Below are 26,273 nucleotides of genomic sequence, written 5' to 3'. Positions count from 1 at the left end.
CCTGCGGCATTGCTCGCTTACCCATTGAAGCCAGTGTGCCTGCAGCTGCGTGCGGTCATCGAGAGATGGCGCCAGGCGTCCTTATCTCTGCAAAGGAGGAAGAGGTGGTGTGGTGTCGAAGCGGAAGCGGCTGTACGGAAAGCGCATGCGCAAATACGTGTTGCAGGCGGGCGCCGTAAAGATCGCTAGCTACCACCTTATGTGGAAAAGAAAAGATGGGGAAAGGTAAGGGCAGCAGGTTTTCGGCGCATACAGAAGCCATCTTTCTAGAGCAGGCGATGCCTGATGCGAATGACTAGCAAAAAGGGAGCATCGCCGCTATTCGAACAGCGGCTCTTCTGTAAACTGCCTGCGCTCCCGCAGCTGCAGTTTGTGCTACGCAGTAAAAGTTAAAAACGAAAACTTTCCCAAAAAGCACGCACAGTAGTTGGATGTTGCAGTTAAAGCTGTAGAGCAAACAAACTCGCCGTACATACTTAACCAGCCAAAGGACGAGACACAGGAAAGAAGAGGACAGGACAAGGCTGGACTAGCAACTGAATGTTTATTGATCAGAAGAAAACAACGAAGACTCTTTCCGGAAAGCATGCGCTCAATCCAACCGGTGGAATGAAGATGAAGAAGAAAATTCAAAGCCAATTCAAAGTCAAGGCCTAATCAACGACTTTTCTAATAGATCAAATTCCTTACAATGAAGGCTAACTGACGCCTTAGCCACACACTTGTCCTCGGCTTTAGCAAGGTAAAATGCTTCAACCAACTCTCTGCATTCTAATAGATCAAATTCCTTACAATGAAGGCTAACCGATGCCTTAGCCACACACTTGTCCTCGGCGTTAGCAATGTAAAATGCTTCAACCAACTCTCTGCAGAGTTGATTACCATTGCTATAAACTATACTCGTATTTTTAAAATCAGGCGCACAAAGGGACGACTTACACTCTCGGGATTGCACATGTAGCGCCAGATTAGAACTCGCCTTCCCTCCCAGAGAATTAGAGTGCTCCGTCAGGAGCACATTTAGACATCTGCCTGTCTGCTCGTAGTAGCACCGGCCACAATTCAGCGGAACGAGGTAGACCACATTCTATCTGCAGGTGGTGAACTTTTTCTTATGTGACACTGCACAACGAAAACTATCACGAGCTACACTGTCGAGCCCCTTTCTAACTCTGGCGCACAAGGCTCCTATCTTATTTCTGGCTGTAAATACAACGTCAACGTCGTACCTTGCCGCCAGTTTCTTAAGTCGGTGAGAAACGCCATGGAGGTAAGGTATGGCAGCCACCTTCTTTCGCCGCGTCGCTACACCAACATCACCCTGCCCAGTTTTGCTCTTCCTCGACCGTGTTAAAACACGTTCTGACAGACGAGCGAGATGGACGGTTGGAAAGCCTGCCGCCAACAACTTCGAAATTTGTTGTGAAAATGCATCTTCAACACGGTGATGGCAAGATTTACGTAATGCGGACTTGATGCATGCGACCGCCAACCCATCCTTTACCAACCTCGAGTGGTCCGATTCAAAGCTAAGCAGCGGCTTCCCTGACCTGGGGCTGTAGCTCCAACACACGTGATTGTCTTCAAAGCACAGGTCTAAATCCAGAAACTGTATATGGTGATCTTTAGGAAACTCATACGTAAAAGACAGGCCCTGACCTTGCTCTTTGAACATTTGTAACACATCTTTCGCCAAACTATCGAAACCATCCTTATCCAAGAAAATAAGGTAGTCATCAACGTAGCGAAATGCTACTATAGTTTGGCGTAAGCTCAATTGTGGCCGGTGCTACTACAGGCAGACAGGCAGATGTCTAAATGTGCGCCTGACGGAGCACTCTAATTCTCTGGGAGGGAAGGTGAGTTCTAATCTGGCGCTACATGTGCAATCCCGAGAGTGTAAATCGGAGCATGACCCGTCCCTTTGTGCGCCTGATTTTAATAATACGGATGTAGTTTATAGCAATGGTAATCAACTCTGCAGAGAGTTGGTTGAAGCATTTTACATTGCTAAAGCCGAGGACAAGTGTGTGGCTAAGGCGTCGGTTAGCCTTCATTGTAAGGAATTTGATCTATTAGAAAAGTCGTTGATTAGGCCTTGACTTTGAATTGGCTTTGAATTTTCTTCTTCATCTTCATTCCACCGGTTGGGTTGTGCGCGTGCTTTCCGGAAGGAGTCTTCGTTGTTTTCTTCTGATCAATAAACATTCAGTTGCTAGTCCAGCCTTGTCCTGTCCTCTTCTTTCCTGTGTCTCGTCCTTTGGCTGGTTAAGTATGAACCCCGACCAACGTGCCCAGTCGTCAACCTTGTTGAAACTCGCCGTAGCCTCCCTGATATTGTTTTTTTCTTGCTCTTGTTAACAGTGCCGTGCTTTGGTTTCGATTGTAAGTCGGATTTTCAAATTTAAAAAAGGGGTCGACTTACAATCGTGTAAATACGGTAACCATACTAATCAGGACCTAAAGGGACTAGAAAAAAACAAATTATTTGAAGGTAAAGTTGCCAAATGACTGCAAAAGATTTGAAAAAGAAAAAAAGAATTGCTCCATGAAGAAGGCAACAGTTGCTGCTTTTGAGTTAAAACTGCACCAAAGTGATGGTTTTTCGCAATTTTGGTTCGCTGTACTGCTTGCCCATTGTTGAGAATTCTTTCAGTGTGGCAGCTTCACTGTGTTGTGCCTCCCTTGTGGAATGCAGAATCTCCTGCGTTAGTGTGTGTGGGTCTCTACAACTTTTTTTTCTTTTTGCTTATTTGCGGTTACCACTTATGATGTACCAGTGACCTCGTGGTGGACACTCTGGTCACGGGTGGCAACTACCTGCTGCCGTCCAGGGAGGCCCTGGAAGAGCTCTGCCCCAATCTGAGTGAGTGTGGTGGTGGTTCTCCTCACTTCTGAAGAGTGGGGAGGGAGAAGCTATTTAAAGAAAAAAAATTGCCGAGGTTTAATTCTGCTAAACCTGGTGGGGCGGAGCAAAAGCACAGTTTTGCTTTGGTTAGGCTTAGGTTTAGACATGGGAAGATGTGGTTTTGCTGCGGTTAAATTGCCGACTATGGAGTCGAGGATGCCGTCAACTACAAGAAGAAACACGTGACGCTGTACCTGCCATCAAAGGCCAAAGTGAAAGGTCAAGTGGTGGTACACCCTAGGTGGCACCATGACTAAGCTATGTAACCACACTGTGACCTCTGGCTTGTTGAAAGTCAAGAGGTCAGACAGGTTGACCTTGGCTGATACATGGTGTAATGAAGCTTTCACTTCAAAGCAGAGAATTTAGCCAATGTTTTAAAACTCGCTGACTTTCCGCTTTTTGCGAGACAGAATTTGGGAGGGAAAGCAGAAGAAAGGGCATGCCGAAAATAGTAGGGTCATATAAAAACTCCTTCTTGCCTTCCATCTTCTCTATCTGCCTCTGTTCTTTATGTGTGCTACACAAGCTTTGGACTCCATACAGACATCTATTTGCAGGAAGGAGCTCGGTACCAACCTTTTAAGGGGAGACCCGGGTCTTTAACTGAGAAATGTCGCCAAAACATCTCTTCCATAATATTATTTTTTGGAATCTAGAGGTTCTCAAGAACCAATTTCTGAAATATTTGGCCCTCTGGATAGTATTTATTGCGTTATTAGGTTTTGAAGACAGTAACGTGACAACATTAGCTAATAAAAAGACCTCAAGATTGATTAACTTCCAAACTCGTGCCCCGCGGCAACAGCGCAACGAAGCACTGCCATTTTGGTATCATTCGAAAGCTGCACTCTTCTACTTTCTGCTTCTGGTGGGAAACAGTTCTCAGTCCAGCAATGGTGGAGCTAGAACAATTCAAAAGCATACTAAAATCTTGCACGTCATTGACATTTTTGCCCCATGTGGGGCAAATCCTGCCTTCCGATTGGACGCCGGGAAGCATCGTCTGCTGCACAAAAGAGTATCCTCCGCAATTTTGCCCTGCCACTGTGTTTCTCCGCAGCAATGTCTGGTTGCAAACAGAAGTTTCGAACCAGCTCATGCTTTCGGTAAAAAAACAAGAACGGCGGCCTCGGATATGCAAGGAGCCATCAGGCCTACCGGCAACAATTAGTCCAACGATCCGGTGCAGTGCGCATACTGAAGGATCGGTGGCATGTGCAGCGCCGGCGCCCGGCACAGCGTCGAATAATGTACGCATCAACACGCCACTTCTTTCCGAAGCCGAAAAAATGGTAGTTCAGCTTCTTGTGCAAGACCAGTAAAGGCTTTCTGCAATGTCCGCTACACGCTGCAAGCAATCTCTGTTGGGAGGGGGGGACTTCGAAGAAGCACCGCGAAACGAGACGCCGTACACCGCGCTAAGCCTCGAAGTTGTGATTTCACCGCGACATCAGTGATTTGTGGGCTCTTTGCACACCGGTGAAAACTGCTCTCTGTGCTGCGTACACAACATGACCAACAGCCGCAAAGTCAACAGTGTGCAAGCAGTGCGAAGTGCTCGAAATTGTGGTCATGTCTCATGTGTTTGTGTTATTGGTAGTGGGACAGCAGAATGTTTGGAACATCCGAAGTTCTGCACATTGTACACAATACAATCAGACTGAGGAATTTTATACAAATTTGTATCATCTTGAAATTTGTATGAATTGAGTTCACATCTCTGAAATTCTACTGTATTTTGGTCGCACCTGGCAAGTGAAGATGTGAAAGTTTTCATCAAAAAGGAGCGACATTGCTCCATGCCAATGCTTTTTTATTTATTTATCTGCATGTTGGTTGCAGTCTCTGGGATCTTCCCGGTTCTGTCCTCTCAATTTCAGCTGCGCATGGATTTTGTAAATGTCGCTGCTGTCCTGTTTTTTTTTTCTATCTTAGCACTAATGTCAGCAGGCTTGGCGTTGGTTGAAATTTGAAGTCTACTGCTGTGTGACACATTTGGGCGAGGGAAACATTCATTCATGTATGTATCTATTGAGGGATGAGCATGTCTGCAGAGCATGCAGCATAGGGTTGGGCAGTGTGTCCCTAATATTTTTTTTTCGCTCCCACTTTCTCTTTCATTTCACAGGGCTGAACCTTCCAGGACCAAAGGATGGAGTTCCCTGCCGACTTCCTCGCCTCCTTGTCGACTGCTGGGACCCTCTGCTCACAACTCTGAAGCCGCACGTGCTGCAGCGGTTGGCCGAGCGTCTGTTGACACAGCCGTGGGGCCACCGTAGTGCTGCAGATGAGCGTCTGCACTGCTACCTGTCTGTGGCGTGGATTGGCCATCTACTGGCTGGAGGACGGTCAGGCCTGCTGCCAGGTGCGTAGAAACGGTTTGCTTAGGCAATGGGTCGTGTCACCCATTTTATCCTCAGGAAAGTCCTAATGGCTTTCAAAAGGAGGGGCCCCGTGTGTGGTTTGTCTTGCATTTCTTCCTGCCTAGCCCGTGTGCAGATGAGGGCGGGGAGGTGTGCTGCACCTCAACAAATTACCAAATTCTGTTAATAATAACTGCCTTTATTGGAAAACAACCTGCTTTAGGCATTTACACACACACACACACACACACACACACGCACACGCACACGCGCGCGCGCGCGCGCGCAACAGCGTGCCAGTTTTGCAAGTAAACGCGTCTGTGCACTCGTTTGCTCTCGGTGCGGAGAAGCGAGCATTAGTCCCAAAATTAAATGTAAGAAAGACAGACTGTTGCTTGCCATGCCCCTCAAAAGTCATCCTTCGGCCAATGGTGACGAGAGGTTTGCATGACATGGCAATTGATCATTTGGTGTGAAATTGCAGGGGAACAGCAGGCGTGCCATTTAAATGGGATTAGCCATGACGATGGCGGTTGGAGAGGTATTTGCTGCTGCATTCTTGAGCTGCAGCTGACTTTAGTTGCTCAGATAACCTAATGCAGCAATGTAAGCAATACAAGAGTCTCATAGGACCCGAGTGAAGAATCCCTAATGCAGACACAGCAAGTCTCCTTATTTTGCCAAGTGAACTGTTGTCATGCACAGGCAGAGAATTTCTGCAGTTACCGATATCCTAGTTGTGTAGCTACGAATCAGATAACTATAGCGAAGACTTTCCAGTCCTTATATTTCCAAAAGAAATAACCAGATGATTTTGGGCATTGATTTCATTTTGCAAAATCAGTATTTTTTTACTTGTTGCGCAGTGCAAATGCTAAAAACAATGGTTATCACCGAGATAAAATTCAGAGCTTACAAAGAGATGGTAAAAGCACGACCCATAAGTTTTCTACCCGCTGTTACATATGCCATGCATGTTTGGTTGTACTAGTTGGCATGCTGACAATGTTGCCTTGAGTGTCAGCATTCTTGGTATAACAGCTTCCCGCGTTGAGAATGATAGTTCAGCATTAGGACTTGAGGAGTTGAAAAACTTCCAGGACAATATGGGCATATTGCACGCATGTAGCTATGAACACAACAGAGTGATGATGAGAGAGCTGACTCTATAGCGACAAGGTTTGCCTCTGGCTGAAGTTTCTTTAGGCTGCGTAAGTCTGGCACCATGAGTCTTTAGGCTGGTGTGTCAAACTCTTTTCCATGTGCCACCAATGCCTTCTTGCCTGATGCAGGCAAAGATGCAGATTCAATCCAAAGAACAATAATTGGTTGAAACTTCCAGAGCCCTTCACTATGGTGCCCCTCATAGCCTGATTCGCTTTGGTACACGACAGAAGGAAATGCTGCGTCTGTGCGGGTCCCGGACTTTGCGCTGTTGTGGTGCACTAGAAAATGGATGCAGTGCCATCGTGTTCATGTGGGAATTACAGTAGCCGACCGTTTTTTCAGACTCCAATAATTCGGTCTTGCGTGATATTTCGGACTTCATTCAAAAACCACCACGTGTTTCATAGGAACGTGTACATTTTCACGACCGATATTTCAGACCATATGGGGTCCAAAAGTTCATTTTTTGGGACCAAGTTTGGCGGCAGCAATATTGTGGAGATCATTTATTTTGGCCGAGAGCTTTTTTTTTCCTGGGCATGAAATAGACGGGAGCAGACATCGTCGCAAACGACCCGGTTTTGTGCGGCCATGAAAGTTGGGCGAAGCGAGTCATTCAGACAGACTAGCTTGGCTCTATGTGCATCATTGCCATTGGTGGCAGTGGCAGTAAAGGAATGCTCTGCTTTGTCATCGCGGTAGCCTAAAGTGCGCAGTCAGGCGGAAAAATGGAGTGGGAGCACTGTTCGTCGTGGTGTGCTCAAACCGCAATAGCTGCAACAGCGGAGATGCCACCGCCCGCGGTGAACAGCGGAAAGGGGGGCAGTGCATTCACGCAGGCTCTTGCTTTTTGTAGCGAGAGCTACATTGGCCGCAAAGTTGCATTTTCGCTGTTGCGGTGGCCACGCCGCTTCTACATCACATCTGGCGAGATACATCAGTGGTGTAGTACTAATGAGTGATGGCTAACTAGTCACTAACCAGTGCTAATTAATGAATAACTAGTCACTAACCAGTACTAATGACTAACTAGTCATTAACTAGTGCTACATAGTCATGAGTAATCACAATGACTGGCTATGACATCATCACATGCCGACGTCACGAATGGTGATGACTGATGTCACCAGGCGATTTACGCATATACGAAGTTGACCCCGCCAGGCATTCGGCCCAGGTATGTGTGTGGCGCCATTCATGTGGCGCTTCCTCGAATGCCGCACCACACAGCATATGAAAGCAGACTCAGTGCAGCAGGCATCAACGACATTTCAAATTGGTTTAGTGGAAAGAAAAAGCGCAGTATCTGTTACAACTTTCCGCGGACACCTGAATCCATTGGTAAGGAAAAGGAGGAAGGTGGGAGTGAAAATAAAAAGAAGTGCTTTCGCCTCATCCCACTTTAGTGGTCGAAAGTGCCCCCTATGACATAAATAAAGATTTCTCTCATTGCTAAACATGAATGATTACAACAAGCTCAGCCAGGGAAACCTACCTTTTTCTACATACTATATCCTGGCATAGCTGAGCTAAGCCACTGTCAATTTTTTTCCTGTGAATTGCTTCTCGCGGTCTTCACTACTGTTGTAAACCGTGGAAATGGAAACTGCATTGTATTCCTTCGCGTGGCACGTGCATTAGTTTGTGGCATGAGCATGGCCTGCGCAAGTGGCATGGACGTGATGAAAGCTTGACTGGCCAAGATATTTTAACTGGAAGGCTATAGTGGTTACAGTTTAGTACATCCTCTTCTGCAAGGCACTACTGCGCATGTGGTGACTGCCTTGAGCGAGTTGCATGCTTTCTGGCAGCACACACGCCTACTGCATCGGCTCCAGTCAGCACGCCTGCACTGGTGGCTGGGCCCGCTGTATCGGATAGCGTTGACACGTGCGCATGAGCTTCGTACAGAAGCTGATCACAGTAGCAGTTGTAGCAGATCGTGCTATGCCATAACTCTCTAATGTCGACATATAAACGATACATGGAGAGTGGTGAAGTTCGCGATTTGTAAAACTGATTTTTTACAGCAAAGTGATTTTTCTTTTAGTGTGTAGCACTACTAGCCGCAATCACGGATTTCGCCTATGTCTGACCAAAGCTGCTCACTCTCTCTCTTCGTGTGAACTTGAAGTGAAGAAAGAGAAGGTGGCGACGCGCGTGTTGTTGCGCGGCTCACATTGAGGAGACAGAGTGGCTGCACAGCTGCAGCACAAGCCGCTCTCTCTCTCTGTTTATCCATCTCTGCTTGAGCTTGAAGAGGAGGAAGGGGAAGTGGTGACGCCCGCATCTTGCGACTTAGGGGTCGGAGCGGCCGCATAGATGCACCCAGTGAGAGAGGGGCGTGTCAGTTGCAGACGTGGTGGCCGTCACTGCGCAGCATTGCACAAGCGTGTGCTACTTCGGAGTGAGCAGTCGTGTGTCGCTCGCGTGTTCTCAACTTCGGCATCTCTCCTCTCGCATCAATTACTCTTCAGCCTTCACGGACAGCAGACGGGCACGCGCTGTGCTCCCTGGACGTCGGCTCCGAGCCGCTCGCTGCTTCGTGAAGCACGTTGTGCTTACCTCCGTGTCTAAGCAGTGCTACGCACCTACTTCGCATTCGATTAACTATGCAAATCGGCCATAATCTTTTTTCAAATTCACTGATTTTTCGAACTGTTTGATTATTTGGACCATTTCCCGGGTACTGTTGAGTCTGAAAAAAATGATCGCCGACTGTACTAGAGAGGTTGGCACTTTGTTCTTTCTGGAACTCGCCTGCTGTCTGCCATGACACAGTTAGATGGCAAGCTGCCAGAAGCTGTTGTACCTCTCTCGTGCTGTCATCGTTGTGCCTCCGTTCTATTTCATCGTGCAAAATGTGTTGTATTGCTTGTTTTGTTTGCTTCTCTCTCTGTCTTTGACCTCTGCTGCAGTACGTATCGGCTGCATCACTCATTGCTGCAGTACACCATATTTAAGTGATTGTAAATTGACTCAAATGCAAATCGAACCCCCTTCCTACCCATATTGCATGTCCAGAAAATAGAAAAAATAAACACCATACCGATGGATGCTTTTCACAATGAAAATTTATTGCATAGCTGGACAACTCGTCTCCAGTTCAGATGACGTATTTCGGTAATAGTATACACTGTAAGCTTGGCCTCCAGCTCTGGATAGTGTCCTGACTGTATCCCTGGGAACCTTTTCACTTGACATCACAGTAAAAAATTTTGTCTCGCTGTCACCGCCACTCCGCATAACCTGTTTAGAAGCTTCAAACTTGCGGTCCATCGCGCATTTGTTGCTTCGGCATAAATGATAGCCACCTTCTTGAATAAGCACCGAATGTTTTTCATACTGGAGAGCTCGTGACGAAGCACGTGGTCGGCCATGCCGGCTGTCAAGTCAATGGCGCGAACTCAGTGAATGATTGATGTCGGTTCTTCCATCAACCATCGACACTCCCTGGAAGTGCCACCGTGTCATGTGACGCGACGTGACTGATGTGCAAAAGCGAGCGTCTCCGCGATTGGAATAGCGGCTCTTTCTTAAATTATCGGCACTCCTGTAAGTCCAGTTTGCACTGCACGGTAAAAAGTAAAAAAGAAAAAAAAAAAGAGAAATATCTGCCTGCAGTAACTGACTGTTGTGCCGTAGAGCAAACAAATTTGGCATAGCCTTCCTCATACATTTTTATCTTGCTTTTATCAGCATTGCCATCTTTGTTTTCGATTATAAGCCGACCCCTCCATCCCCCACTTCAGATTTTCAAATTTTAAAAAGATATCAACTTACAATTATGTAAATACAGTCTTTTTGGTGTTCGCTATAAATTAGTGCCACTTTCAGTGAAGGAATATCTTTTATGGCAGCAGGAACAAGTCGAGTTTTGCATCTTGTGACGGGGACCACGCATTGAGAGACTGTCTAGTGGAGGCCATTGCTGCACTGTGTTCCATGCTTTTTAGCAGCAGGAGATTGCTCTGGACTTTTGTGGCCTTCAGTAACAACAGTTTCTTGATTTTCTTTCTTCTTCCGTTCCTCAGGAAGTCGTGATGGTGACCGTATTGGAGGGCATGCTCACAAACAGCTCAACGTAACCAGACTTTTGAGGGCTGCCCTTGAGAACTTGATGCAGTACTCATCGAAGGTCGTCACACTGTAAGTGCTCGTGTCTGTAACTAGTAGATGTGCTGTCTTAGTTGAGATGTGCGTGCAGGGTATGTCTAGCCCACTGCGTACGAATACCTTTAGGTGTTGACACCTGCTGCCCGCAGAGAGTGCGCACAGATTGTGTCAGTGCTCTTGTACATGCGCTGAATGCTGCAGCACAGGGCACTGGGGGTCAGTGTTCATTTGCTTGCAGAGTGGTGCACGCGCCAGTTTTCAGTGCTGTTACAAGCTTTGTTTTGTGTGCTGCCAAATGCATCCCGAAGTGGGACAGCTAGATTTCCTGCTTCTTGATTGGTGGGCATTTATGGTCAAGCAATTTTTGCCAGCGCTAGGCTTCTGTGTCGTGGTTTGGTAGCAACCGCGGTAGCCATTGTGCCAGCTCCTGTGTAAGCATGGGGGCTGAGCCAGTTGATGATCTTAGCACTTGCTTCCCTGGTGGTTATGGACGTCTTGACTGTTCTGGTGGCATACGTGCCAAGTTCATCCGCTTTCAGAAGCCGACATGATACTATTAGGTATAAGAAGAACTTTACTAAACTGAAGTTCGCTGTGTCAAGACTTACACAGACCGAGTGCCGCTTTCTAAAGCTCTGTCGGTGCTTCGCCTGGAACTGTGGCGCCAAGCAATCCCCCAGAGCAGATAGGGTATCGTGACTGAGCGACCATTTACTACTACACGGCAGTGCAGTAGTCCTCCAAGCTGTGATTAAATGTTGCTTGGGCTAATTTATGTTGTGAATATACACGAAACCGCATCTGTCAGCAGGGCTAGTTGCAATACTAAATTTGCTTGTAACACAAAACGGCTGAACAAGCCATAATGTAATGAACACAACTAGTGCAGTGTTGAAGTGCCACGTGTGCTATAAAATACATCACTATAGAGAGCTCCGGTTTATGTTAGGCCACACAGGATTCTTTGCAAGTGCAGCTATAGAAGCTCTATAGCGTAGCCATGAGAACTGGTCGCAATCGCACGCACGGCTGTGGGTGAAGCAAGACAGAGATAGGGGTGGCCGTTGGTCTGTGAGGGTTGGGAAGCATTCGGTGTTAGGCTTTACGATGGCCGGACTGGAAAACCGGTGTTCGGATGTTTTTTCATGACTGATCACGGTCAGGCTGGTCGTAGTTTTGCAAAACTGGTTTACTAGCCGAAAAGAATTAACTGTATGTTAGACTAACATGTTTGTACGTACAACATCTCAAGCATCAGCGAGGAAACCGCTTAATTCGGCAGATTTGTTTCTTCATTTTTCTATTGAGGTAGTGGCAGGCAACAACTCGGCAGTCAGCAACACAACGCCACCCCTCCTTTCTCGGTGCCCATTGATGGAAGCAAACCTGGGGTGTGTCGCTTTTCATATGCGTGAGCACTTGGCTGCCAAAATGAGACAATTCCCATAATATACAAGTAATGTGCTTCTTACATGTATGCCGAAATAATACAGCATGAGCCCATTGATTTCGGCTTCCTTGACAACCTCTAGATGCAAGTCGGGAACAAGCCCAGTTCTCCAAGGATCACAAAGCTGGCATATTATGCTGAAGACTTTCGAAAGAATTAAATGTGCATTTAAGTCCTCTTTGGGGGGACATGGGTACTAGAGCTCTTTTTGTTATTTTTTGGCAAATTTTAATAAAAATTTACAGCCTTATTGAATTTCTCATGCTGATTTCAAATATGCAATCCTTTTTCCTGTAACCCAATTAGTTTGCAAGATATTTAATCAACTTTCATTGTTTAAGGCCTAAATTCTGAAATAATGGGTTGTTAAAAACCTAAATATAGAGCATGGTTAGGTAGCCAGAAGAGTAAAGAATGAAATGTTGGGAGCAGTTTCCCGATATGTTAATTAGCACTCACTTTGCAGCCTTATTAATTTTCGTATACAAAGCGTGTGTACCAAGTAAGAATAAACTCATCAAAATAATTAATTTTAACTTTCAAAAGCAAAAGATCTTCTTCCAACATTTCACACAGCATACATTCAGCTTCCCATTGCAAAAAGAATTTAAGCTCTACGTGCTTTGGGTGCCAAGATATTAAGGCCGCAAAAATTTACACTTTAAACTTTACACAATGCTTTACACTTCGCCAGTCTCGGCAAACTGTTTACGATCGGGAACTCCGCCTCGCCAAGTGGACTGTCTGTCACGCAGCCGTCATCGTCATGAAAACAATCCGGCTACCAGCTTCGTTGCTGGAGTTGGCACGAGTTTAAGCTTTTTCTGTTTTGAGCTTATCTTTCTGCTTATATGCGGCCAGCGATATCACTATTGCGGTGGGTGCGATTGTTGGCAGCAGCAGTCTCCCGTGCTAGGGAACACGCTAGGCCTACCTCAGGCTCATACGCTCGATCGTTTGGTGCACAACTTTCGTCGGCCTGAGCACACCCAGCTGGGGCAGGGCATCACTTGAGATGATTAATTAACAATTTTTTTTTTCTCTTTTTCCCAAAATCTTGCCCTGAATGCACCTCATGGTTCGAAACCAAGCGTGACCGGTGTCACGTCTCCGCAGTCTCACGCAGCTCAGGCACGCGGAGCAGACACCGCCAGCCAGCTCCACAAATGGGGTGATGCCCTGCCGTCACGTGCACCCCGAATGCCAAAGAGATTGCGAATGCCACGTTTTATTTCTTGGTATTTTTTATGCGACCAATGGGCAAATGGAAACAGCAGAGGCAGAATTTTGAAGACGAAAAACGGCTCTTTCGAATGAGACCAAGATGGCTCCGGTGCCGCGCACGAAATGGGAGCTACGCTTCGCGAAAAATGGTCATTTTGGCCCAAATTCGGGCAACATTAATTATATAGATTGGTACTGTGACTAAAATACTAATCCTAGACATGAAAAACTTAGCAGATAGGTAGATAAAGAGCTACTTATTTCGAAAATCACATTTTCTAAAAAGTGATTTTTTTCGCGATTTTTGGTCGGAAGGACCCATGTCCCCCCTTAATTAAAAAAAAACTTTCTCCGTGCCAATTTCCACAGCCTACATGCAAGCGCCTCAATGCAGCAAACACTGAATCGCATACGACCTGGGGTTGATATGTAGTTGTGACATCAGTGATCAGCGATTGCTAGGCCAGCAGTCTGGTTTCAAAACAATCGAAAAAAAATAAATCCTAAATATCTACTGCACCGAAAGTCCTCAAATTTCGATGGAGCATAATTTCGCATATGTGGAGTAATGCAGTAATCAGTTTGTGGTCAAATGTTGGCTGTCATGAACCCTTTAAGTAAGGTAATAGCTTCTGGGAGAGGGATCTACAAGCTTTTTTTGCCTTACGCAATCCCTGCAGTTATGAATCTGTGCCAAGGGACTCACACCCGCCATCGCACTTGGGCGATGTTGCTCGTGCATGGATCTGCTCTTTCGTTTTCCCCCGTCTAGTCCGCTTTCCCAAGCATTTGTTTGCTTTCTTGCTTTTGGCAATCAGCTTTTTATTAAAGGCCCACCTGCCAATCATGCAAAAAGAACGCTGAAAATTACAGTCACAAGACCAACATTGCATCTCATTCGCGCACTAGGCCAACGCCACCAAAACATGTTTCACCCAGCTTTTCAGCTCTCCCTGCTCTAAGGGCAGTGTGGCGTAGGCATATTTATGTACTTCGGCTGATACTGCTTTTTTGGTGCCAGTGAGCTCGGTGTAAGCACTATCGAAGCTCTCGTAAAAACGCCCAATGTGACGGGCACACTGTTTTATCTTGGCTTGGCTAACCGGCTATGCGTCAAACGGCCAGGTGCACGAGTGGTGCTGGCGGCATGCTGCTTCTTGATGCGATGCCAAGGTCACCTTCGGATAGTGCCTATTTAAAAGTGCGAAACTGAGAAGCAAGCTAGGATAAGGAAAGCTAACATTCTAAATTGGGTTTTAATGAACCAGGCTCTGTGCCTTGTCCGCACGCTTAGCAAGAAGTAGGACAGAGGAAGTAACATGGGAGGTACACCTGTGGGAGCTCGTGGAGTCCACAGAAGCAGTTCCGGAACCCCTTGGTTCGGCTGAACCCAGTTTGAGAAGTCCTACTCTAAGATATCACCGCTTTATATGTGAGGTGTTCGCATAATACTGGATGAACCGTCAGAATGGTCCACTGTGGAGCAAAAGCCATTGTGAGGTGCTCTTTAACGCTAGGAGTGTGGTTCCCTGCTACGAGGTACTACCTGCTTAGAGTGGATGCGAGCAGACTGTCTGTGCACCATTCGCACTGTAAAGAGTCACACTTGCCTATAAGGAAAAATGGCAGCGCAGCTTTTCATCCACAGGGGGATCCACAAAAGGGGTGAATACGTACCTTAGCCACTGTTAGACTAAGAATGTGGACTCCGTTGTATAATTATGACTTTTCTTGATTCAAACTTCATAGAGGTGCCTGACTGGTTTCAGCGTGAGCCTTATGTCAGACTTTTATGTGTGTTAAACTTGTTATAGAATTGAAAAGTTTTTCAATAAGAGAGTTTAATCTACATGGGGTGATGAACATAGTGGCCTTAATTTCTGTTTGGAATAACTTGAGTGGTGTAATGTGCAGCCTGTTTTAACTGCCTGGGCGGCTCCCAATTGGGCTGCCCCGTGTACAAACACATTTTCATACCTGCCAACCCTCCTGATTCACAGTGGAAGACTGCCGAGTTTTCCTGAACTTTTCATTTGTATGACCACTGCCCTGTATCTCCCAATAAGTGGCCTCTGCCTGCCTACAAATGGCTTTTACGAAACCGGCACCGAGTAATCTGCAGCTGCATTGTAATCGCCAGCTTCGCCATCAGTGGCTGCATTAGCATAATCGAGCATCATTGGCTAGGCAGTTGATCAATGCCGAATCAAGCCAAAGTAGCTGTGGGTGGTTGCATTTCTGATTTGTTGTAGCTGCTGCTTCTGTGTATGTTGAGAGTTAGGTAGGCCGCCCATGCGTGGTGCTGTGTAAAGCTCCAGTTCTCGTATGGTTCAAGTGATATCACAGTCAAAGCAAAGGAAAAGATATTCACAGAAGTTCTTGCGATCTTATACTTCTGAATTTCTGTGCTTTGTGACATCGAGAAAAGACGAGCAATTTGCGTTTTTGCAATGCGTGCATGCAACTTCAGCGTGTTTCACAGTGGTAGCAAAGGGGATTTGAAACCGAATTCCACTCATCAATTTGCAACACAACCCTCAAAAATCTGCTATTGGTGAAGGGTCCATCAGCTTGGACAATGCGTTAAGCAAAACTGCTGTGACAGTTCTTTTGAAATTTTTAAAGCTAGCAAAGCCTACTTCTGAGCCACCTTTAGTGTGCAGAGTTGGCTTCCTTTCTGTTGGAGTCTGTCCATTCACCATGCCACAGTACATTCGAGCACTGCCGTAGGTAAGTGCTAGGGCCATCTCTCCCACTGCTGATGCAGGCTGGCACAGCACATGTGGCCCCCACTGGGTGAAGAGGACATTGGCCACCTGACAGCACTGGCCGCCATCCAAGCCGGTCTGATGGCCGACGATGGCAACAGTGCCGCCGATGACAGTGACTCGGAGCAGCTGGAACCTGAAGGGGAGCCCAGAGCAGGCTACATACCATTCACGGTGGAGGACTTCCAGGGTGAGCAAATTTAATAGGTCATGATAACTGTCTGCAACGCTTGGCATGACTACAGATACGTCATCTTATATTCTGAAACTGTGAACATAGGGTGCCTTGGAGCTGCTAACTTGTCTTTTGCTCTCTGCACTTGCATGTCATGCTGCTCAAAAGACTGAATTAGGTGCGCTCACACTAATGGCTCTTTTTCTTGCAGTAACATGGTCCCCAGCAGGCTTGGAATATGTGCCCTGGTGACATTGCGTAGTCTTCTGTCTGTAGTCGCTAGGCTTAGTCTTCATTTACATTCAAACCATAGCGAAGGGGCTTTGAATCTGGTCGCAGTTTGATATAAAAGTTTAAACTTGTTGCCAGTTTACCATATACAATAACCTTCCATTAAAGGGAACATACAACTGATTTCCACGTGTCCTTTGACTGTGAAGTGTACACAAAAGCAGACTTCCTCCCTTCGATGGATGCAAGTAACGTGTATGGAGCACTGCTCTGAACCATTGACCAAGCCGTCATTGTGGTCAGTCATGCACTGGCTCTTAGGCTGATCTTCGTAATTTGGACTCGTGACGTTTTCGAGTGAAGTGATTTAGCGACCTTTCTACTCTGGGCGGGTAATTGGGGCCGGTTGTTCAATGTGCATTGTATCATCTTTCATTGTCATCACCAGCCGGATTATACCCACTGCAGGGCGAATCCCTCTCCCATATTACTACAACTAACCCAATTCCATGCTAGCTGTGTCCACTTGACCTCTGTGAATTTCTTGACCTCATCCTCCCACCTAATTTGCTGCCGCCCCCTGCTACGCATTCCTTCCCTTGGAATCCATTCTGTTACTCTTAGAGACCATCGGTTATCCTCCCTTCCCATGTCCTGTCTATTTCTTCTCCTTGATTTCCATTAGAATGTCATTAACTTGAGTTATTTCTCTTCTGAAGCACTTCATTTACTTCTGAGTGCATCAGATGCCGCTGATGCTTCTGAGGCACAAACTTTCAAGATGGACGTTTGGCTTCTGTGATGAATGATTGAAGAGTTTTAACGCAACAGTGTTAAAAGGGACTTAATCTTTCTCATAATGGGGTAGCTTGCAACTGTATACTAACGAGTTGCATTTGAGACAATAGAGGCAAAAATTCAGGGATTAGTGATTGAGCAAGTGTCAGTGTGCAGTGAGAATCTGCAAAGGCAGCATCTGAGGGGAGCCAAGAGTGCCGTTGCAGAGTGCCCTTAAAAATTGCACTAAAGTGTCCCACAAATATTTTTGGAGCTTGCTGCTATCTTTTGCTCCACTTATCGCATTCTTCTGTTTCTTCTTACAGGTCCAGAGGAAGCTTCCAAAGAAGCTGCCTGGACACTGCCGCGAAGTAAGCCTTCCTCTATTATTTTTCTTTAGCGTTACGTTTGTTTATCACTGGTATTGGGGCGTGAAAATACTCAAAATTTTGAATAAGAATCAAATATGTTTCCTATTTGTATGCAAAAAACTGATATTAGGAATTGTTCGACTATTTGATGATTACTGAATAAACTTAAAACTTTTTAAAAAATTCACTGCAGTTTCACCGCACTGCACATTTCACTGCAATGCTTGACAGCGGGGACTGTGCAGTGAAGCTTCCTCAAAACGAGACAGGGCCATTTTGTGAAGAGGGACCTTCCCAAGAGTGTGTGCAAAACGAAGCACGTGACGAAACCGAGGGGGGGGGGGGGGGAGGGGGAAAATGCTGTCCTTAATTTGGTTTCATTTCAGGTGCAAGCAATCATCACGTGGGTGTCCATCAGATAAAATCACTGTGATGCAAACGGTTTTTGGCAGTTTTTTTCAGTCCCATTCAATGGTTTTAACTTTTTATTAATTTGTACATTTTCTTCTGGTCCCTTGAAGGCTGAATCAACACAAGTTTACTGTATTAGCAGTGGTATGGCAGCTCCTCCCACTTGCATGCAGGTCCTTCCCGTACAAAAAACTGGCATACGGAATCCGGTATATAATTTATACTGTATTTTTCAGTAGGGTATATACACTTGTGCAATACTAGTCTCTTTTATTTGCAGATGCCGTGGGAATTCTGAAATAGGCAAGACAAACAATGTTTGCTGTCTTCAATTTTTTCATTTTTTGTTTTTTCACTTGTCAGGTATTCAATATTTGATTCGATATTCGAAGGCATTTTTTTTTCCCGTATTCAAATTCGATTCCTATTCAAAGTTTTCAGTATTCACACATCCTTACTTTGGTCTTTTGAAGGGCACTGTTTCAGCACCGTCCATGGAGGGCACCTGTATGGAGGGTACTTAGTGTGTTCTTTTCTTTAAAAAGCGAACAGAGACTGACTGTGAGCAGCAGCTTTTTATTCCTATATTCAAGCAATAGGATGTCTGCAGTTTGTAGAGTGCAAAACACAGCGGTTGCCATGAATCTCACTTGGTGCCTCATTTTACAACTCGCAAGTTGTGGGGCTCTTCTTCCTCAGGGAAACCTGTTGCGTTTGCCTTTTCCTTTTGTCATGATTTTAATGTGGCTTTTGTTATTAGTCAGGTCCATCCTGCGAAATAAGCTGGGCGCCACTTGTGCATCTCACAAGTGGTTGTATAAATCGTGCACTGCATTATTCTCCTCCCAAGGGTTGGACTAGAACATAAGCCTTGTTGTGTTGGGTGCAGCTGAAAGTGCTGTCTTGGGCTGGAGGCTGAACACTGTAGCTGTCGCATGGGTCGGCATTAACGACATTAGAGGAACATTATGCATTTTTATTTAGTGCAGTTTGGGAACCAGTGAGGGGCACTGTGGGTAGTTGTGGTTGGAGCCCGTTGAAATGCGTGCATTGCTGAGTGGAACCAGATCACAAGGCAACTCCTATACTGACCTTTCACTGTTGGTGCAACATCTCACTTTCTCAACTTCCGTTAATCGGAAATAACAGATGTTTTCAGACTACCAGTGTCGACCTCACCAATGCCAATGTAAGGCTACAGCACCTTGACAGCGCATTAATCTGGACTCGGCTAGGCTTGCACTGGTTCATTCCGATGGGCTGCAATCCGGCACAACAAGGGGTCATCCAAATGACCTTTATCAAGTCTGCATTGCACAGTGCAATGTTGTTCAGCAGGTGTGTTAGCATACAGAGGAACCCATCACCAAAAACATATTATGACCACATAGTTTAAGTTCGCTTTTTTGAGTTTCACTCTAGACCCTAGCGATGTTAGCTTAGCTACACTTTGGGCAGCCAGCTGTGTGTTCTTTTGCACACATTCAGCCGCTGATTGACACATTGATGGCTTCTTGTTTTATCACCAGAAGGTTCTGCACTGTTATGATGCCAACATGTGTTTCAGTCGCTTCTGTCCACGTGATTCTTGCATTCTTCCTGTGCACCGAATCTGTGTACTCGTCAATGGTGAAGCTTCTTCACAGGCGACAACCCAGCTTGTGAGGAGAGGGCACTGCTACCATGTTGCACCTTGAAGCGGACCAGGAGGTCTTCCTCATGTAGAGCAGTCCTGATTTGACATTCCTGACAATTGGCATGCTGTGACACTTCTGATAAAGCTGCGAAATGTCATCATTACTGTGCAATTTTTATCTCGGAAGTGTAAGGCCAGAAACTGGGCTTGCACCGAATAAAGTTTAATATGAATTGAATCATCTTTGAGAGTTTAAGGTGTTTGTTTGAGTAGGGATATATTAGTTAATTTTGGCCTTTTTATTTATTTATTTACAAATGCCTTCCTCTAGAGACATTGCAGAATTGGGTTACAGGGTTTGTGAATACAAAAATGTCATGTCGCATAGTTAGGCAGTTCTAAACTTCATTAGTCAGCAATGAATTCAGAGAACCATCTAGGTTATTTCGTAATGTCAAGGGTTAAATATTGTCAGGCATTGTAAAGGTGAAAATAAAAGAATTACGTTTAGCAGTTTAGTCCACCGGCCAACCCGCGCAGTAGGAGTAACAGGTGGGATAGCCTTTTCAGTGTTAGTCAACCCACGTATGATTTAATGCCGCATCTAACCATTTCAATATTAGTCAACCTATGTACGATTTTTATGCTCTATTATTAGAAGGTTGCATGTGTGTCGGTATGGTTCCAGTGACACTCATGACGTAATGGTGAAAACCTATGACTATGGTCTATGCAAGCATTATTTCTGGTTCCTTGAAAGAGGAACCATCTTCACTGCTAATGAACTTTTGCCACCAGGGTAGTGATTTCTAGTTTAACATTTCCACCGGGGTTAATAAAAGCTTAAATGAATAGTAGATTCTCTGAATAAGAGAACTTGAAGGGCGGTTGGGCAGTGCGTGGTGCTTCACTGGAGGTGCCATTCAGATAATAAATGAGTGTTGGTCATCTCATGTGAGACAGTGGTACAAGCTAGGCTAGACATACTGTAAACTTGCTGACCTTCTTGAGAGGGTTGCATCAAGTTTCTTGAGATGTCTTACCATAACCTGGGACGAATGCGCAGGAAACAAACAGGTGCTACATGGAGGCCAACATCACAGTCTGTTTTTGTGCCTGTTCCTTCCTATACAGCTATGGCTTGCAGTAGAATATATGTCGGAGCAAGTGGCATGTAGGCTAGCAGCAAGTCACTTCTAGACTGCATTAACAGTTCGTGTTTGGGGATGTACAGTCGTGAGCAGAAATAGGTGTACAACATGCAGCTGTTGGCGGAGCTCGGGAAAACTGCATCTAAGTGCCATCTAGTGACAGTGGGTACATTAAATTTTCTGGTCCCAGACTATTTGCTGACAATTCTCGGCTTCCGCTCTGACAGGAAGCAGCGTGATGGTTACATGACCTTGCAAGCTACCTCAATCGTTGGCTTTTAGCAGACAATGCCAGCCACCACTCACCACGACTCAGTTTTTTCGCACTGACGCCACGTGTATGTTTTTCCTTTGGCTTACGTGTAATACTAAAGATAGATGACAGAAGCGCGAATCGATTGGCGCTTTTCACAAACGAAGTGTGACGTGTGAATGTGAAGCGTTTTACAGACCTCAATTTGGCAGGGTTTTCTTGCCGTTGCTGCTCACAAAATTCTTCCGAGAGGCTGCGCTCAAAAGCAGACAAAAGCATTTGCTAAAGCATTTACAATAATTGCATGATTCTAGCACACCCCAATTGTAACTCGCAGTAACGTCTGGAAACTACGAAACTAACTTGGCGCTGATTCTACCGCGCACAAGAAATAATTCAGGGAAGAAGCGTCTGGGAATGGCTTAAAACATTTATTGGAACGAAATCGGCACGTACAAACGCAACCAGGAGACGCGGACGTCATAGGCTACTCGCTGTCCACCGACCACAAAAGGTCACCTTCAATACCATCGAAGGAGTTGGAAAATGCACATTTTTTAAACACACGCACGAGCATTGCTAGCGGGAGGGCCTTCCACGCGCCATGAGTCCACCTCACAATGTCCCCGAGCGTAGCTCTCTTGAAACCACGGGATGGCCTGCTCACATAGCCGGTCACTGTACTCTGTGCGCATGCGATCCTTTAGGCTAATTTAAGCCCTGATACCAGCACACATTGAGCGATTGGACAAACTCTCGACCAAAAAACAGAGGCAGCTTACTAATGTGGCTAGCTGTAGTTTATTGAGTTGCTTCGTTTCGGGTTTTGAGACTTCGATTTCAGTTTTGAATCTGAATGTAACGGGGGGAGTATGTATTTCTAAACGCTTATTTTAGGAAAAAAGGTGTGTGTTAGAATCGTGCAAATATGGTACACCAAGCGTTAGCTACTCGAGCACAAAGCAGTTCGCTTGCAACGCTGTTAGACCTGTGCGTGGAAAAGATAGCGAAACAGGTGAAGAGGGCAGCACGAATAAACAGTCTGTGTTCGAGGCTCTAGATGCTTCCGTATTTAGTGAAAGTCAGGACAAGAATGCGAAGATGCAAAGCTGGAGCTTGTGTCTTTGTTTAGTGCACAATATCGTCTGCAGGAACACGAAAAGTACTCAGAATGCACTCAGAGTCTAACTCAAAATGGCCGCCGGCCCAGGAGGTTTACTACTGGGCGGGGCTTCTGGGCTGCCCAAGGAAAATCGAACGCCGGATGGCTGTCAGCAAATAGCCCCTGACAGTCCAAGACTGATAATCGAATGTACCCAGTGACAGGTACAGCGACTGTGACACATGCATGCCAATAAAACGGGGCACCGCCACTATTGTCTCGATCTTAGATACCTGTTGCTATATTGTGTTGAAAAATGCAGTTTTCCAAAGCTCTGCCACCGGCTGCGTGTTGTATACCACTTTTGCGCACCACTGTATTTTGGCAGGTGGCTTTGCCAAGGTACCATGAACCTTGCAGTACAGACCAGCTGCAAGTACTTTTTACTTGGGGCTGGGTCCCTGAGAAAAGTAGATGGCTAGCTATTTTGGCCTTGAACAGTTTGTAATTTTGACCTGGAAATGCTTGAACAGGCCAACAATATTAATTTGCTTCACACTCCTTTGCTTGTTCTTTGTACAATCATTCAGTTTTCAAATCAGTGTCTGTGGGACAACACCTTTATGCTTCTGGGAGGTATAATGTGACAAGTTATGTTGAGCCTAATTGTGCCCCCGTCATAGTAACGCAGTAGACTGACTGCCCTGAGAAGCTGATCAGCTTGAGTCGGTTGGTGCATGTCACAAGATTGACAGAATGATGCCAGCAGAAACTTTTTAGGTCATCCTAAGTTGCCCTTTTGGCCACGGAATGTGTTCACTGGGATTGTGTTCACCCTTTTTCCTCCAGCCCCCATGGACTGGAGCAGCACACCCATTGGAGCACTCCCGGGCTTCCCGGCTGACAAAGTGGACCTTACCCTCAACTACAAGGAGCTGAGGCCAGTTGGGGCACCCAGGGCACAGCAGGCCAGGTCAGTGCCACCTTCAGTGAAGCCTGTTTTGACTTTTCTCCAGTTGAATGAGACCAGGGTATTCCCCATCAGTGTCCTCCTTTAGAGTAAATGATGGGCCAAGTTCATACTGCTTCCTTTCTCTGTTGCCACTCTGCAGCGCTGATTGTGTAATGGTCACAGTACTGTTAAGTGCTATTGTTTCTGTCTTATTCTTGGTTGCCTGCCCGTTACAAACTATGGTGTTGGCAATGCCTTCTTGTTGATTCTCATACTTTTAGAACACGTCCTGCTAAAAGGTGCTGCATTCCACAGTCTCTATTAAAAATGCAGTTTGTGTGTGAAATAACTAGAATCGCATGTAATGCAGCAGTTGCTGGCCAGTGTATGTTCAGTTGTTTTGAATTGCTTGCTGAGTGATAGGCTTTCTTAGTGGATTTTCTCGAGGTGAATGTTAGCAGCTGCAATGGAAAACTTGATGGCTAGGAAGCATAACAGAATAAATTGTCACACGTCCGCTGTTACTGCAGTAGTTTGACATTCACTTCTTAACCTAGCCATTTGGCTCATTCTCAAGGTTAAATCAGGTTGAATTGAATTGCCTTGATTTTCATAAGCATAAAAATTATGTTGAATTTAAGAGGAAATTTGCTCATGGAAACTTGACTGGCTTCCTGGCACTGGCTCCTTTTCCAAGCCATGCATGCCAGTGAGCCAAGCATCAGGACTGACGGCGGTGCATGCTCATTTAAAAGAGTCTTTCTGTCACTGCCTGGCACTGGGCTTTGAAGCCGCCACCTCCCAAAGCTGGGGCGGGTGCTTTAACTGCCTCGTGTTATTCTTCCAGAAATAAACCATTCAGGAAAAAAAAAAATTATTCAAAAAACCTCGCATAGCTGCCACCTGCATCTGGCAGTTCCATCACAGTCCTGTTGGTGTTCCGGGGGGTTTTCTTAGGTGTGCCAGGATGGCTTGTTGGATTAACTTGTTAGTGAGGATGCTAACCTTGTGAAGACCGATTTGTTAATGAGAATTTCATCCTCGAGGCGCTGCAGATGAAGTTATGTGATGTTAGGAAGATAGTGAGAGACCGGAAAGCGTGGCGTGATATGGTCCATATGGTCACGAAGAGTCGGACACGACTGAACTGAACTGAACTAGCCTTATGAAGACGTTGTGGGGGTGTTCTGTGACAGCACAGTGGTGAAGGCCACATCGTCAGAGAGTGTTCTCGGATTGCTTGTTGCACACAGAGCCTGTAAACAGCTTCTTGGGCATTCCCTTTCGGTAGTTGTCTTTTAGCCTTGGCATGCAGTGAACCAGCATGGGGACCACATCACTTGTCCCACAAGCGAGAAGGGATGTGGACAATGGGCCACTTGCTGAGAAAACAAGCATTACTAGTTATTCAGCTTGAAACCTGTGGCATGCTGTAGAGCTTCCTGTGCCGTTTCATTGGGTGTTCATCGGCCACTCCATTTTTTTCTATGTGTGTTCTTAAAGACCGGGCCATGCTGCTAAATCTCGCAAACTTTGCATCTGGCACCATCATTCACTTTGATGCCATAACTTTCTACTTGCACATAGGCTAGGGGCCCACTTAAACTTCTCAGGTACACAGGAAAATGAGCGATGGAAAAATTGTAGTGTTAGTTTGTCATGATGTACAAAACGACTGCAAAAGTGCAGATAAGGTGATTGGTACTAACCAGACAATAATATGGGTTGGGACACGCCACCCTGTATAACCGATTCTTGCCAGCTGCAGCTGCTACTTTTTCACAAAGTGAACTTTTAGAAAACAGTTCCTTGCAACCGCAAAGTGCAGGTACTCTCCAGAAACTGCAGTAATTAAATGTGCTGTTTTCATTCGACGGCGTAATTTGTGCAACACTTGCATGAGCCCCTCTCGTAATGTGGATACAGCACTAGGGGAGAAGAGGAAGTAGAAGAGGGGAAGAGATAATAGTGGTGCAGAAGTAAAGGAGTGTATTTGTGCTGTGTGTTGTCTGCTCTTTCCTTGGGGCCCAGCTGATCCAAGTCGATTCTGGGAATCTACAGCAGACCTCCACTGCACAGTGCTGTGACGGTGCAGCTGCCATCTCCGCAGTTCCATTTTGCACTAATTTTGGTGTTGCAGAACAATAGATGAGTGTCGGACCTACCACACGCAAAACCAAACTTGGACGGCTATCTTGGCCACATCAGACATTTATATGCTCCTTTGTCGTTTAGCATGCGGTTCTACAGTGTAAATGTTGCGACCCGTCTCTGTTTCTGCTCAAAGCTTCGAGTTGCTCGTTGCTTACTACAAAAGTTGCTGATAAGGATTCCACCTCAACTAATTAAACTTCCTTCGTGACCGGCCTTTTTGCAGTTTGCATGTCAGAAAGAAATACTTAAATCTTTCTCGGTCACCTTATGCATGTATTCAGGGGATCTGATAGCCCCTGTAATTTTGAGTGCTTGTTGTTAGTATTTGCCCAAAAATTATTCACGGTCTTTATGAAACAGGTACACACCTAACCTAACCTAACCTTACCCGTCAAATTGTAGCACGGTATCATAATTACTGTCTTTGGTAATCAAGATTTTGTGTACCGCTTACTTTAGCAGTAAACATTTACGCCATTTTCCTATGGTCTTTTTGCTAGACAAAGAGCTACGGTTAGCAAAAGGGATGAGAATAGCTTGCTTGCTTGCTTGCACACATATGCACACACCAAGGGAGCAAAAGAAAAAATTTAATTTTTTATGTCACATTTCTTAAAGCAAAAAGGCGCTAGCCTGGCCTCGTTTTGGCACTTGGCAGGGGGCTTGCACTCATGGCTTGCATTGGCCCCTCCCTGTGGGTGGTGGATCACCCGACCAACCGGCGAACATATCTAGCCCGGCTTGAACCTGCGGAATGTTTCGTTTGCAAGATTTTTGTGGGAAATTTTCTCTGTGCGGGTTGGCCTTTAATAGTACAATATTTCGTGTCTCAAAACTACACAGGCTAGGCTTAGTGCAAGAAGCCATGGAGGCTCCAGAGGGTGACCTGGATGCTGAGGACTTGGAGCAGCTGCCGCCCCCAGACCAGACAGAGTTCATCGGCCAGAATGTGCACATGTTTCTAATCTAGTTGTTTTTGTATACCACTGAGCTCAGAGTGGTTGCAAAACGTATGCGCCACACCAGTGAATAAAGTCCTACCATTAATGTTTCAAGTGAGA

At 45.8% G+C, this 26,273-nt stretch overlaps 1 protein-coding gene across 1 annotated transcript in view; it reads left to right on the top strand.

Moving 5' to 3' along the window:
* The window catches only part of LOC146209309 (uncharacterized), a 38,544-nt gene extending 12,273 nt beyond the window's left edge, over positions 1-26,271 (top strand). The window contains exons 7-13 of the mRNA XM_084599373.1: positions 2,781-2,866; positions 5,040-5,276; positions 10,476-10,590; positions 15,999-16,189; positions 17,509-17,553; positions 22,956-23,079; positions 26,056-26,271. Coding sequence (XP_084455499.1) covers positions 2,781-2,866; positions 5,040-5,276; positions 10,476-10,590; positions 15,999-16,189; positions 17,509-17,553; positions 22,956-23,079; positions 26,056-26,182 — 925 coding nt within the window. The 3' untranslated portion in view covers positions 26,183-26,271. The remainder of the gene's footprint in view (positions 1-2,780; positions 2,867-5,039; positions 5,277-10,475; positions 10,591-15,998; positions 16,190-17,508; positions 17,554-22,955; positions 23,080-26,055) is intronic.
* The last annotated feature ends 2 nt before the right edge of the window (positions 26,272-26,273 follow it).

Source organism: Amblyomma maculatum, chromosome 1, assembly GCF_055883805.1.
Source record: "Amblyomma maculatum isolate TAMU_Amacu chromosome 1, ASM5588380v1, whole genome shotgun sequence".
Lineage (NCBI taxonomy): Eukaryota > Metazoa > Arthropoda > Arachnida > Ixodida > Ixodidae > Amblyomma > Amblyomma maculatum.
Note: the sequence above shows the minus strand (reverse complement) of the source record. Positions and strands in the feature narration are given on the sequence as shown.